This window comes from Aptenodytes forsteri, unplaced genomic scaffold (genome assembly GCF_000699145.1).
Source record: "Aptenodytes forsteri isolate BGI_AS27 unplaced genomic scaffold, ASM69914v1 Scaffold153, whole genome shotgun sequence".
Lineage (NCBI taxonomy): Eukaryota > Metazoa > Chordata > Aves > Sphenisciformes > Spheniscidae > Aptenodytes > Aptenodytes forsteri.
This window is the reverse complement of record NW_008796178.1, coordinates 2019808-2034557: the sequence shown is the minus strand read 5'-3', so window position 1 is coordinate 2034557 and position 14750 is coordinate 2019808. Positions and strand designations below refer to the sequence as shown.

General features: G+C 36.1%; 1 protein-coding gene across 1 annotated transcript in view; it reads right to left on the bottom strand.

Annotated features, from left to right (window-relative positions):
- HELZ (helicase with zinc finger) overlaps positions 1–14750 on the bottom strand; it is a 72565-nt gene that overhangs the window by 51578 nt on the left and 6237 nt on the right. Inside the window, 7 exon segments of the mRNA XM_019474234.1 lie at positions 2987–3254; positions 6558–6855; positions 7179–7286; positions 8379–8577; positions 11575–11650; positions 12072–12120; positions 12975–13031. Coding sequence (XP_019329779.1) covers positions 2987–3254; positions 6558–6855; positions 7179–7286; positions 8379–8577; positions 11575–11650; positions 12072–12120; positions 12975–13031 — 1055 coding nt within the window.

The window sequence follows — 14750 nt, the reverse complement described above, 5'->3', positions numbered from 1 at the left end:
AACTGAATCTGCTGTGCTAAAGGGAATCTAAAGTTTACAGATTATCAAGCTATTTCTATTGAGTAAGCTGACATCTTCTGGCAAACCGTTAAACTACAAAATCCTCTAAGGAGTAGATTTAAAAAAATCAAAAGTTGCTTCTTTCAGCCATTCCTCACCCTTGCTTCGCAGGTTTATACAAATCGAACAAACAAAAACTTACACTTCCTCCTAAGCACTGCAAAATCCCCTCTAATTGCAGTGTTAATGAAACCAGCTACAGAAAAGCCTGTTATTGATATTTCAAATCACAGGAATTAAAGAAAGACTTCATAAATCATTAATTCATCCAGTACCAATGCAAACAATAAATTCCCAAAAGGCAAATAAACCCATTCTGAACAAAGCCCCATATAACGATTTCTTAAAAGTACATTCAGCACATTTCCTCTTACATTTATACATGCAGAGTTCAGACAAGGTGTGCAGTGTGACACCTACCTACGTATTGATAAATGTGAGACATAGTAATGACAAAAGCAAATTTATTTTCCATCAAAACCAGTACTTTAAGCTTTCACAGCCCCGAGGATAAACGTACTCTGTAACTCTGGTAGCAGACAGCGTACTGCATGGAAGGAGCTATATGTCACCACACACATTCTTTGATGTCCATACAAGAAAATACACAGTAAGTCCTAGCCACTCTAACAATTATATGCTGTTTTTCTTTTGAATGTGCAAGTGAGAAAGGAAAAGTTTTAAAACCATCAACAGATTGTATGTAGGGCAAAACTTTACAAAACCAAACTAGTATCTAGATCAGAACATCGTTTGGCTTTTCCTCACAGAGTATGTTTGCATTTGGAAATTAGACAGCAGTGGCTCCTTTATTCTAACCTTTATTACTCTATTTTGTGATGTACTCATGTGGAGTAATTTTTATAAATGCCTCTTGAAATACCAGAATAAACATGATTTAGAAGTAAAGCTCCCTGAGACTATCCAGAATGAACTCCCTTATAACTGAGTTCAAGGCTTTTTTAAAGCCACTGCAACCTTCATCCACTACTTTTCAGTAGTTCCACTCAGGTGATCCCACGTAAAGTCCGAAACAGTGTTTTCCTAGATAGTGAGAAATCATCAACATTCTTAAAACCCAACAATTCACTCCAATCTGAACTGCAGACACTCGTGTTATTCCAGTCTTGTCATAAGAGACCATGTTGACAACCCTACTACTTTTACGATACGCATACACAAACCCATTAGAGAGTAGCAGCTCAACAACATTTTCACTCATGGCACCACTTCAGAGGTATTACAACCCACTTGCATTTGTATTTCTGGGCCCATTTCTAGGCTTGCAACCCTGACACTTCACTAGAGAATACCAAGTGTGTGATCTTAGCCACAGAGGATCAGGAAAGTGTGCTAGTTTGAGCCTTGGTGCAATAAAGTGGGTCAGCTACAAGATCAAAAGAATATTTGTCATCAACATTATCAAAACAGAAGATTTCAAGAACATTATTAAAACTTACTTTTATTAATCTACTAGATAGAAAAAGAAGAGCAATAACTTATTGCTGCACCAAATTGTCCAAAGGGGAAGCATTACACACAGGATACACTCATAATTCTTTTATTTCTACAGGCATGCTGCTGCTCTTTGGTTTCCTATGAGGCATGAGAGTGTAATTCTCAACGTGAAAATTTACTCAGTAAAAATATTTTATACTTTTATATCATATTTCATAACGTTTACTTTAAACACACTTTTGTTTTAAAAAGCCTTCAAAAACTCAACCTGATTATAAATATGTATGATGGAGAATATTTCTGTATGCTGAAAACAGTGTTTAAGCATGTTTCCTCCATATTTTAGATTCCAGCTCAAGAGCAGAGCACAGCAGCGATGAAAGACTTGAAGAAAAATAGTTCAAATATACTGCCCTTCATCTGAGACACAAAAAAGAAATTGAACCATTTTTCTGCTTTAAAAGCATTAGAAAAACAACTACTCATAGTATTTGCTTCCTAAATTCTAGAGGGGTGATTCAGCTGAACCTCTGTAGCTCCAGAGTGGTATGTCTTAAAAAGACATTTCTGATTTGGAACTTGAAGTAATTGATAGAACTAAATTTGCTACCAAATTAGGTTAAAGGGAAGTTATACCTTTTTGACTTTCCATTCTGAGTAGCGCAACACTTTAAAACTCTTTCGTACCACATGAGTGAAGGCAAAATTTTTAACCGCAAATATCAAACTACAGAAAAAAAGGCCCCATGAGAATCTATACATGGGAAGTTCACACCTTTTTCCTAACTCTGTATTTGTTCATGCAGCTAATCCAGTTGGGTAATATGTACATAATACCCAAAGATATTACAGAACAAAACAAACACAAAATGTATAGTGTATGCCTTTTATTCACAAGCTGGTTTTCAGCCTATTTAGAGAATAAATATAATAAAGCCAGCTGCCACATCATTGTAAGATCAGAGTTTGATCCACCTACAATTCAACCTTTTTCTTAAAAACAAAAAAAAAACAAAACAAAAAAAACCCAACCCTATTTTTACCCTCCCTCAAGGCCTTTTATACAAAGATTTCATGTTACTTTGCTACAACCTACTTTCACCAAGGAACAAAAATATGATTCCTATTAATATCTTTTTTCTATAGAGAGCCAAAAAACTATACAAAAATAATTATTATGCAGACATTAACAAAACATTGTACAATAGTGTTTAGTGCCTCCAACCGTAAGCATAGACTGATACATACAATTTGTTTTAAATGAGTTATCAGTCAATTACATTGTTAAGTGCTAGTGACCTTTATCAAAAGTTACTATTTCCAGACTCATAGTCAACATCATTTCCAAGAAACAGGAAGACCTAGTATCTTAAACAACCATGTAGGTTTAATGAAAAAAGTTGCCATCCTCATTTTAATAGGACAGCAAGAAATATCTAAGAAGTATTTTTATAAAGGTATCACTTACTTGCTAACTTCCTTATACTGTGCTATTTCCTCTATGTAAAGGAGGTCATGTAGCCGTGACTGATAGTTGGTCTTGGTCAATGATTTGTCCAGGACAGATTGTGTAAATAGCTGGTCAGCAGATAGAGGGATTTGGTATCTGGTAAGAAGGCTCTTCTCCAATTCAGTAGTTTCATTAGGCTCAAATTCTACAATAGTCTTAGAAGTAGAATCCCAACGCTTAGCTGTGGTTAGTAGCTGTTGCCGTGCATGCATCAGGTATTCAAGATCTGGATGTAGATACATAATAGCAAAAGGAAGTAAGCTCCATATGTGTATTGCTTTTATTAAAAACAAACAAAACAAAAAAAACACGCTACTAAAAATAACCCCATCAGAGATAATGAACTAAATGTAGGTGAGAGTCCCCTCTGCCTATGACAGCTTTAGTAAGTTCACTGCTAGTAATTACCATCCCTACTTTTCAGGTGTACATAGAGAGCAAGCAGGATCTCAAACAATATCAGAAAATAAAATATTCTATAGATAGCAAATAGAATTAAGGCAGACAAACGAGGAAAGCACTTTTATTTTAGTAACTGCAAGCCACTTTGAAGGACTTGGCATCGCAATACGCTTTCAAAGCCTACCTGCAACATCATCTCATTTCAAAAAGATAAAGTAGTGAAGAACCTTACAATATATACTATAAAATTTAGAAGGTAATAAAAACAAGTCGATAAACTAGCTGGTAAGAAATAATTAAATTTGCAACATTGTGAAAGCCTTTAAAAAAATTCTACAGTACCATACTATGTGCATTCTGCAGAGAGTTGCATTATATAGCTAAAGTTAGTTTGCTAGGCAAAACTTTGGAAATGTAACCTAACATGATATAAAGTTAGAAAATTAAAAGGAAGTTAATTTTTCAGTATACTCTGATTTCAGGGACCACATAGCTTAAATGAGAAACAGAAGACCAAGCACTGTCTACAGCCACCCAAAATATATCCAATAACACCACAAAAACGCCATGACAACAGTGCATCAGTTAACAGAACTGCAGTTAAATTGCAGAGCTGAAAATATTTGGCATTTATAGTGAAGCTATGATATCTTAATGTATTATCTCTGAGTAAGATTTAAGATAGGTATCCAGGATATCACACCAATGCTGAAAAATGTGCAAAAAAAAGACATTTTCAAATTCAAATTAAATACTTAAGATCATCTTAACCGTCTTTATTCTAAATAGAAGGAAAACAGCTTTTTAGCAAAAGAAATCTCAGTTTAGTTCAACTATGACTACAGGAACATAGCTTATCTCACTCACTAATCTCGTAAGTACGTGTTCACTGAGAAGTCAAATTTAAATATCTACCTCAAGCCTGAACCATATTAGTATGGTTGTATGGCAAGAAAAAGTCCATGTTTGTGTGGTTTCTGTGTTTGAAATCATCTCATCATAAATGAAGCTTTCTCTGGTACTAACCACACCTCAGATCACAAAAGCTCAGTAATTATGCTGGGATCGAGTCCTTGTGTGCTAGAAAGACAGCCATTTAATTCCCAGCACTAGAGGGGCTTGCACTGGAAGCCTGACATAAACAGTTCCTGGCACAGATTGCGCATAAGATGACTCTTTCTTAAAGAGCATTTTGTACATTCTCAGTGCACAGAAAACCTCTCCTAGTTCTCTTTTTCCACAGCAAATAAAGATTTCAAAATGCATAATGGATGCTCCTCCGTTAAAATATTGTAAAGTTGACCTTTCTTTCCTGCCTAGATATCTAGACAGGGTGCTGAAATACATGCAAATGTAGAGATCTCGGGCAGCTTTCTGTTTGAAAAGCGCTTCCATGAGATCCCAGTCCATATATACCAAAAGTAAAAGAAACAATGGAATCGGACAGACATCCGACATAGTTATCCCTTTCACTTGCCTGCTTACACACTTCTTAGATTACCTTAGGAAAAAGCCCAGGATTTTGTACTTACATTTATCTGTAAAGCACCTAGCACTCTTTTGAAATAAATATTAGTAACAACCTGCTTGAAGACTTCAGTATCCTTCTGCACACAAACAAGCAGTGAAAAGGAACTATCAGTAACTAATGCTAGAGAGTGCTATATCAGCTGCATCCATCACTTTCACGTGGACTTGAATTGGCTGTTCTTGTATCGCTCTGGTTAGTAGTTAGTTTAAGCCAACAAGGACCAAGACCATAGATTGGTTTCACAGTGACTCTGACTTTGCAAGTAAGTTATGGCTTGGGTTTCTTGATCTTAAACAGGTTTACAATAAAAGGACACCTGTTCTCCACAAACTCAGTGTCTTCAGAAGCCTGCCAGCTGTGATTGCCCACATCGTTACATGCAGATCATGTAATAGTTCCTGAAAAGACCACAGCCTCGCTTCTAAGCATAGTTTCTCATTCGCAATGCAATATTCTCTCCTTCGAGAGACATTACAACCTGTACAGTCTTCCTGCTCTTGGCTACAAGTACTTGGGTCATCTGGAAAGATCAGTTCATGATCTTTGGTATTTGCTATTTACAGTTTCTTTTTGTTAATGTTACAAATGTTAACCTGTTATATGAAAATAAGGGCCAGGAATAGAAAACTGCTGTTTTCTTAGTTTCACCTTTTATCCTTCTTTTTCCTTTTTCTTCGTCTTCCTCCTGCTTACATCCCAGTGCTACAATTCTGTTTCTTTGGTGTCTGTATCTCTCAAATTTTCATAAAAAATTACCATACTCAAGTGGCAAGTGACAGTGACCTATATTTAGGTCTCTTAATCTTTTACCGTAAATCAAAGTGCTTCCTTCTTTTTTGCACTTCGAACATCTTTCAATTTGTTGACATCTTTCTGATAATGGAGTTATTTCAGGTTTGAACTGAGAGGCACAGATCAATTTCATAAACAGAATACAACCCTTACAGTAACATGTAGTGGTTGGGTGGTTTTTTTACTGGAACACACACAAAAATATGGTTACACTTTCTTTACATTTTCAAAATTCACGTCAACAGCAATTCATTGAGTTACAAGCCTATACTTTGCCTCTTGCCTTTGACAAACCTAATCAGATATTGCAGGAGGAGAAAAAAAAAAACAAACAAAACCCAAACAACTTCTCAAGATAGTCTGCTTTAATTATTGGATGAATTACCAGGTGTATTCTTACACAGAAACACTTCATCTCTCTACTGACCTTTTTCTACATGTTTAACATTTTCATTAATACAAGATCGATTAGAGATGGGCAAAGATGTCACAAAAAAAAAAAAAAAAAAATCCCACACCTGCCAGTGCTGCCTTCAGACACATACCAAACTAGAAATTCCCAGCTTTTCGACAAGATTTAGGAGTCATATCCCGACACAGTAATAGTCATACTCCAGTTATCTGCCTTATTTAGACCCTTTGAAGCTTTTGTCCGCTATTTATATTCATATATATGATGAACATAACATACAGTAAAAGACATTCACTAGCTGTTAATACAGATGCTGTTCTGCCCAGAAGTGAAAAGGAAAGAGATGGCATGAAAGATTTCCACTGTTCCAAAAAATTTTTTTAATACATTACCTTCAGTTGAAGCAGCATCAATCATTACTCGTTGCATGAGGACTGGTTCTAATCCAAAATCAAACACAACAGTTTGGCGAAAAGTTCCAAAGATTTCTGTGTTAAAGGCTATACTGACTTTGTATATATAATGATCTATTCCATTCTGGACCATCTTTCCTCCTATCCATTCCTGACAGTTTTCTGGAACTTCTTGTGATACCTGGGTAGTGCTGTCTCCAGCAGATATTGCAACGATACTAAAATGTGGACGATGGGCATCATAAAGCAATGCCACTCGATACAGCATTCTTGCAGGCTATAAAAAAAATGCAAAGGTTGAAATGACAGTATGTTGGAAAACTGAAATTATTTCAGGAATATCTTCATTTGCAATCAGATAACGAGAGCTTATAACAACTCTCAACTTCTCAGAGCAGGTACAAGTCCTGCCTACTTTCCAGAAATCTGGGCAGTCGATACATAATCGCCAGAGCTGCTGGGAAAAGAGAGAGAGAAGGGATGGTGCTAGGAAGTTTCTCTATTTTAAGAAGAATTATGCAATTGAAATCTTAACCGCAAAAGGTTATAGGCTGCATTCTAGTTATTATTGACTCACTTTCAAAAGATAAGTAGTCCTACCTTACAAGTGAGAGCAAATGTCCATGTCTGATGAGACTTTTTGGTGGTGACAGTTACCGATAGCTCAGGATTATGTTCTACTCTCACTCCTTCTACACATTCACTAAGCTAGATTAAAAGAAAAAGAAGATAACATTAAACTTCTACAGACAGTATCAAAATAAAAACATTCAGTAAAAGGTAGTATTTTTTAACAGAAAGTGGAAAGAACGGTTTCCTAGATTGTGCAGGATTGATTCAAGTCCTGCATAGGAATTAATGAAAATATGTGCTAGTTCAGAGAGACAAGCAAGCCAAATCTCATAGATCACACTGCGTAAGCAAAGAATATAACCATTTAAGGACAATTAACCACAGGACTTGATTTTCAAAAACCAACCTAATTGTAAATGTTTAAAGTAGAACATTATTTCATTTGGAAAGAAGAATCTGATACAACGAGGCCCAAAGACTGCATTTCCAGAAGACCCCAGATCTCACTGACGTCAATGAGACTACTAGAGACACGAGGAAACTAGAATCAGGCTTTCTACTCATTAATGCATTTTGCAGGAAGTCCACTCTTCCCAGATTTTAATCAACAATAGATGGACCGAAAACTCCTTAGGGTCAGTGGTAAGTAGAGCTGGTCGAATGCCACAAAAACATTCTTTGGAATTCCAAACAGCTGCTAAGTTTGAGCATATCCATACCCTGCACTCTTCGGTGTTCAAACTTTTTTGAACATTTAGGGGATTGGCTGTTCTTCATACAAGTGCCTGCAGCTGCAGGCAAAGAAAAGGAGCCATGCACAAACAAGAGTATTCTCCACTAAGTTGTGAAAGCTTCGCCATTTATTGTTCTCCAGTTTAAAAAGTTCTGCCATCTAGTCAAGGAACAGGAACAATACCATGAGACTTGGCTGACCCATCCTGCACTGGGAAAAGTAAATATGCAAAATGAACAAGCTGTCATTAACCCATAAGCTGTAATTCACAAACTCTACTGAATTCCTGTAAAGAATGAGTACATTTGCAGAAATCAGCCTAAGTCTCTGGTATCTTTGCAAGAAGACATAGGACAGGATGGAAAGGGGAGCAAATTGGTTGGACAATTTCTTGGTAAGGAGTAATTCGACCAGCTCTGATAGTAAGGGCCAAAAACAGGCTCATCTGTTAGTTTTAAATATGAGCACATAGGGAAGTAGTATATTTTCCTTACCACTTTCTCAGGAGATAACGAATTCATCCATTTCTCAATCAAGGTTTCCATATAACTGCCCGAACATTGTTTGTTTTCCTTCTGCTGTTTTAATCTGATCAAGCGGGAAGCATATCGTTTTTGCCATTCTGTTAGCTCTTCCTGGGAATGTGCTGAAGTACACTGTGCACCGTACCTGCAGATCCCTTGCTCTAAAAATCTACATAAAATAGGAAAAACGATTATGCCTTGAACTTTTCAGTCTCCAATTAAAAAAAGAAATTTATCAAAATTTTACTTTTAAAGCCAGAAGGACGTTCTTTAAGTCTCTCACAGAACTAAAGGCAGTTTAGTCCATGTGAACTAATTTGGAAATATATACATCTACACAGCATTTTGTAAGAGAGGCAGGAACCTCTCCTACTGCGAAGTCCAGAAAAGTATATCAAATTTCTTTGAAACATAGGGGGACAGAAGTCTTCTTAAGAAATTTCCAGCTTCAAAGAAAGAAAGAATCAAGTGTTTGTACAGCAATTAACACAATGAGATCATGGACCATCCCTGAAATGACTAGGCGCTGTATTAATATGAATAAAACACTGTTAATCAGGGGCAAAGGGAAGATACAGCAAATTTCCTCCAATGGTTAAGTTATTAGCTGATAAATACTCATTCAGCAGTTTCTCCTGGAGCAACAGTGACATCACATGGTCCTTTCTACTAAATACACCTACACAGAAATCATCTCTCAAGGAAAAGGTTTAATCCTCTTCTTTGTAAAAGGTGTATCAGTCTAAAAGGATCTGGTTTTGCAGAGGTTAAGGATTTATTAAAGAAGTACATTTTTCATTTAATGGCATGTGCTGATGCATCAAAATTAATGATATTCCAAACGCCTGTATACAATTTAAGCATTCTAATTCTCAGAATTTATTGCAAGTCTGGGCAAATGCCTGTATAACTTGGGAACTATTTTTATAATTAAACTTTGTATTAAAATTATAAAACACAAGGCAGTAGCTGCACCTTCATCATTCTTCAAAACTGAAGCACTTAAATAGATGAAAAAAGAAAGAATAAAATGGGAGAGGAGGTAAGTTCTGAAGGTACTAAGAAAGTATTGGATATACAGAATAAACATCAGGCCAGGAGGCTGTTTTGTTTGTTTTGCATAAGGAGACTATAAAGAGTTAATGTAAGCATCACATTTATTATAAATAAAGCCAGGCAGGCTGATCTCTGTCAGGATATTAAGTTTATAGAAACTCTGTAAACATAACTATATTTGAATTTCATGTGGATATTTATGTATATACTTATATTACGAATGTCTTCCTACAGTGATGAGTTACTGTAAAAAAGAAAGGATGTACCAAGACTAAATTAATACAGCAAGTCAGGACCCCACATCATTGATGAAGACAGCAGAAGGGGATCAGTGACTGAATAACCTTTCCGTAGTAAATTTATTCTGTAATGTAACGTGAATTAGAATGTGAACTTTGAGCCATGTGATAAAAACAAGTAACACCCGACTATGACATGAAAACCTTGCAGCAAAAGTACCTGGATATCTAGGCCACACTTGTATTAGTCGTTATAATTTGGTTTAGCATCCACTTTTCCTTTAAGAAAAGTTTAAGTATTTAAAGGTTTGAGTGCCCAAATTGTAAATAAAATAAGCATGATCTATATCACAATGTTACTAAAGGCATTCTCAAGATATGTTCCTTAATATATTTTAAACTAAAATATTTTTCTTGGCAGTCAATTTCAGTATTTTTATTGTAAATTTTCCAATCCACCATTGCATTAGAATGCTAAAGTACAATTATGGTTTTCATGGCCCAAAGTAAATGAAGTGCAAGCATAAAAAATTGTTGACCTGTTCTTATTAGCTACAAAGCAGACTTAAAATCAAGTGGTTTTCCTTCTCATTATTTAATAGGAAAGCATATTACTTCAAAATTTGTCATCATTATGCAATTTTTCCAAGTTCTCATTGTTCATATTTTAATAGACACTTTTTTCCCCTCATTTTTAGTTTCTTATTTAAAACCTCCTGCAATTCCATAGCTTCATTATCTAGAATAAATATGCTGTACTCCTACTGCTTTTTGGCACACAGGGGAAAAATAAACCACAACTTCAAAAATTCGTATTCAGTACCTGTAACTGCCTCCTCGTAAGGAACTAAAATCTTTAGTCCATGGTCAGAATGATACTGTTCCTATGGATTTGCTGAGTAAGGCACATCCTTCTCACTGCAAGGGTTAACAGTGTGTATAAAGCTAATTACAGCTTTAGTGGAAAAATGTTTCAGAGCAATAGTTGGAAACACGGTGTAAATCATCATGAGCTAAAAACTGTAAATATCTGCTTTTTAAAAATTGCTGAATATGCACCAGATATGATAAAAATCAACAAGAGTTGCCAAGATTTAGCATCTCTAGAAAATCATGCCAAAAGTAGCCCAAATTCAGCGATTCAGTCATGTAATTTAAAAAGCAGGTCCGATTCCTGCTCATTTTTTTAAATTAATTGATTTGCATCAGTTACATATATGGCAGAATCAAGTGCATAATGATGGTTCCTCCCCATATATATTAATACAGTTTTACATAAGTAACGACGATTAACAACACAAACTACAGGCAATATCAACTAGTAGACTGAAAAAGACGAGAAGAAACTCCAATACAAGCCATTGGATCTTCAGCAAGGCAATTCACCTCTCTGTATTTGAGCTTATGCAAAATGGAAATCATGAGATCTGGAGGGAAATTCTACAAACGTTTTTTTTTAATTCGAAGACAAAGACCATCTATCAACAAAGCCCATTTATCCGAAGGCATGCACCCTATCTGCTGTCAAAGCACACTTCTCTGTGCTTCAGTCTGCTTAACACTGTTGTCTGTGGGAACTTTTCACTTCTCCGAAATTATAAAAATTAGAAAAGGTAGGGGAAAAAGACAGATGCTGACCTGTCACTAGAAAAACGGTCCTCAAACCACTCTCTTATGAAAACGGAGCTAGTGATTCCATTTTATAAACTGAGGTGCTTCTGGATAAACTGACCCTTCCAAAAAACTGTGAACGAATCAACTCCTGTTCTAACAGGTACCTTCATTTTCCTGACCTCTTAATCATTCCGTCAGCAATTAAATAAAAGATTTATGATCCCTTGGAGAACGTTGATATAAAGCAATGACTTTACCTTTTACATAGTGTATATTCTTCACTACTTGTGACTCCCCTGGGCGGAGGGCGGAACTGCCAGCCATCCCGGGACCCTGCAGAGTAGTCAAAACTTAGGTTACGTTTCTAATTGCCAAGTATTTCTGAGTCGGAGAGTTAACTGTCCAGGGTACCGCATCTCTAAACATCAACCCAAAGTGTATTTGTACAAATGCAAAATTATCCACCAAAAATTAATTTTCAATCCCTAACAAATTCATTTATAACAGGCTGTGAAGGCAACTTTCAAACAATTTGCAGAATGGAGCAGGCTCTGATACAGCACTTTGACCAATAAATAGAAACTTCTGCCTCCAAATTCAGTCAATGATGAGATAATTCTACCTCAACCCCGAGGGCTCATCACGATAGTCAAGCCCCTTTTTTGCTTTTTGACTACCATGCAGTGCTGAGCATTCAGCAGAATCCAAGTCTTCGCACTACAAAATGAAGTAGCTTTAGAACTGAGTTACATACCTTCTTCTAAATCTTCTACATGATATCCTGATGGTACTTTACCAGCTGCCTACAATTATATAAAAAAACCCACAGTTATAAAGGAACACAAAACAATTTCATCAACAAGAACTGCTTTGGCTTCTTTGCTGTCAAAATGTGTTTTAGAACAACCAATAGAAAAATATTAATCAGAAGTCTGAAATCACTCCCAGTCTCAAACATGAATTTCATATTAACCGAACAACTGGATTGCAGCCATTGATAAAAGGAATTTTGACAGTAACACTGAGTCCACTCATTGTTAGAAGAAAATTTTAGAGACTTTTACAAGACCAATTTCTACCCTCTGTTCGTTTTAATGCAGACTGCAGTAAAGTTTTTAAAAGGCCAAAAGTCTAAACTGTATTGAGATGTCTTTCAGCTTTGAATCTACATTAAAAATAAAGCCCAGATCAACGACAAAGCATAAGAAGAAAAAAAAAAGAAGAAAAAAAGAAGTGGCAATTCAATCAATAGATGTGACAGATTAACCTCTAATACAAAAAAAGTGACTGAGAGGGCGTTTATATTTGTTAACCAATTTCTTAAGTCATGTTTATTACTTCAGAATCATTTCCAAGAGAGAAAAATACAATAAATAAATAAATAATACAGATCTAAATGCTTTGAATCTTTCTACTCGCCACTTCAAGAGAGTCGACAACCGATTAGCATCTTTCTCTATGTTCTCATACGTCATGCAAGATTGCGATGAAAGGCTCCTGAATAGGCAGGTGGTAAAGACTGACAGACCAGTGGAAACAATAATGTTTGAACCAGTATGTTCATAGCGAGCCTGGATCTCCTGGGACACATGAAAACAAGCCTTTCAGCTGTTTCAGGTACTGCTCATTATTTTCCCAATAATATGCTCATTATTACCTCTGTTTCAGCAAGAAGTGTTTTCAGTCGTGTCAGATCTTTAGTTACCATCCCGTTCTGGGGGGGAGAAAGAATAGTAATACATCAAACACATAAACCTTCACACGCATTAAACCACAGCAACAAAGTTCATTTCCCCCTGCACCACCACCAAGGAGAAGGGCAAGAAGGAAAAATCAGTTTGACTTACAATGCACAATTTTAAATGACATACTACGTAACACTGAGCAAGCATTTTGGTGAAAAAGGGAATTTTACACTGGCCAAAAACAGCACTAGACTTACAGCAAGTACCGATATAGGACAATGCAGGAGAGCAGCCTATGTAGAACAACTTGGGAAAAAAAATTTCTTATGAAGTTGAGCTGCCACTCAAGACAAACATTAACAGCTACAATACTTATTGATTGCTGTTCTCCAGAACAGTACTCTACATGCACAGTAGCCCTGGAGGCAGTATAGCCCAATGGACAAGGACTCAGGAGATCTATGCTCAATTATAAGCTTGGCTACTGGCCTGCTGGTTGACCTTAGGCAAGTCACTTCACCTCTCCACGCCTCAGTTTCCCATCTGCAAAATGGGGACAGTGATACTGACGGTCTTCTCAGACCACTTTGTAAGCTACTGATGAAAAGCATTATACATGAGCCATATGCTCTGCTTACTGAAACACTTTGACTCTAAAGGAATTAATATAATAAACTTTCACTGCTGTTGCAGTGATGGATTCATTTCTTCTTAAGGATCTACCTTACAGATTACTAATTTATACAGTTTCATAACTCCTGCTCTGATGTAGACAGACCATGGAATTTTTGGAGTTTTCACTAAAAGGCAAAAATTAGCCATGTAACTAAAAATAACTGCATATTCAAGTACATCTGAAGTAAAAATCTTTCAAAATTGAATTTATCTGAAAAATATACCTAAGTGTACCAATTTCACACTCATGTAAGTCAAAACTTTGATTAAAGGAACCCAGACCTGTGGGGTTTATTTCAATAATCTCTTGCAGAAATTTAATTAAGTGCTACTACATTTGTTAGACTTCTCCACATTTTGACTGTGCTACTGAGCAGCAGAAATTACTCTCTCTGCTGAAAACTTACACACTCAACAATTCTCACACTTGGGCTTTTTTCAGAATGATTTTTCACTTCTTCAGCAGAAAGGCTGCAAATTGAACCTGTTGAGCTTCTATGTATTAGAGCATAAAAAAGTTAGCAAGAATCATTCTCTTAAGTCACTGGGGAGGAAACTGGATGGATTCCAACTCTTCAATAAATTCATTCCAAAACTTTGTTTCATTTCTCCTCTCAGACAATGGCAGAAGTCAGTAAATCAGTTGCTGGTTTTAATATTCCTACTGAAAACAACTGTGTCTACAAACCTAAAGCTTGTAAAACCTCTCAAATTCTGCTTTGGGACAACACTCTGGAATTATATGAGAAGCTACCTTTATTTGCACAACAACAGCTCAAAACAAGGGCACTGTACACTTCCTGCAATAAGGAGCTTGTGGCTATTTTACTAATTTTTTCTGAAGGCAAGTTTCCTTCGACTTCACAAGGAATTTTTCAATGAAACATTTTTTCATTAGAAAACACCAGCTAAACAAAGAAAAAAACTCTTTTCTTTATGTAAAAATAGCCAATGGCGGGGGGGAAGGAAATTCAGGATATACACCAGACAGACAAACAGAACTCCCTCTCAAAAACAACCTACTGATTAAGTTAAGCACCAAGATATAGGAGACATGATGCAATTTCAAGGTA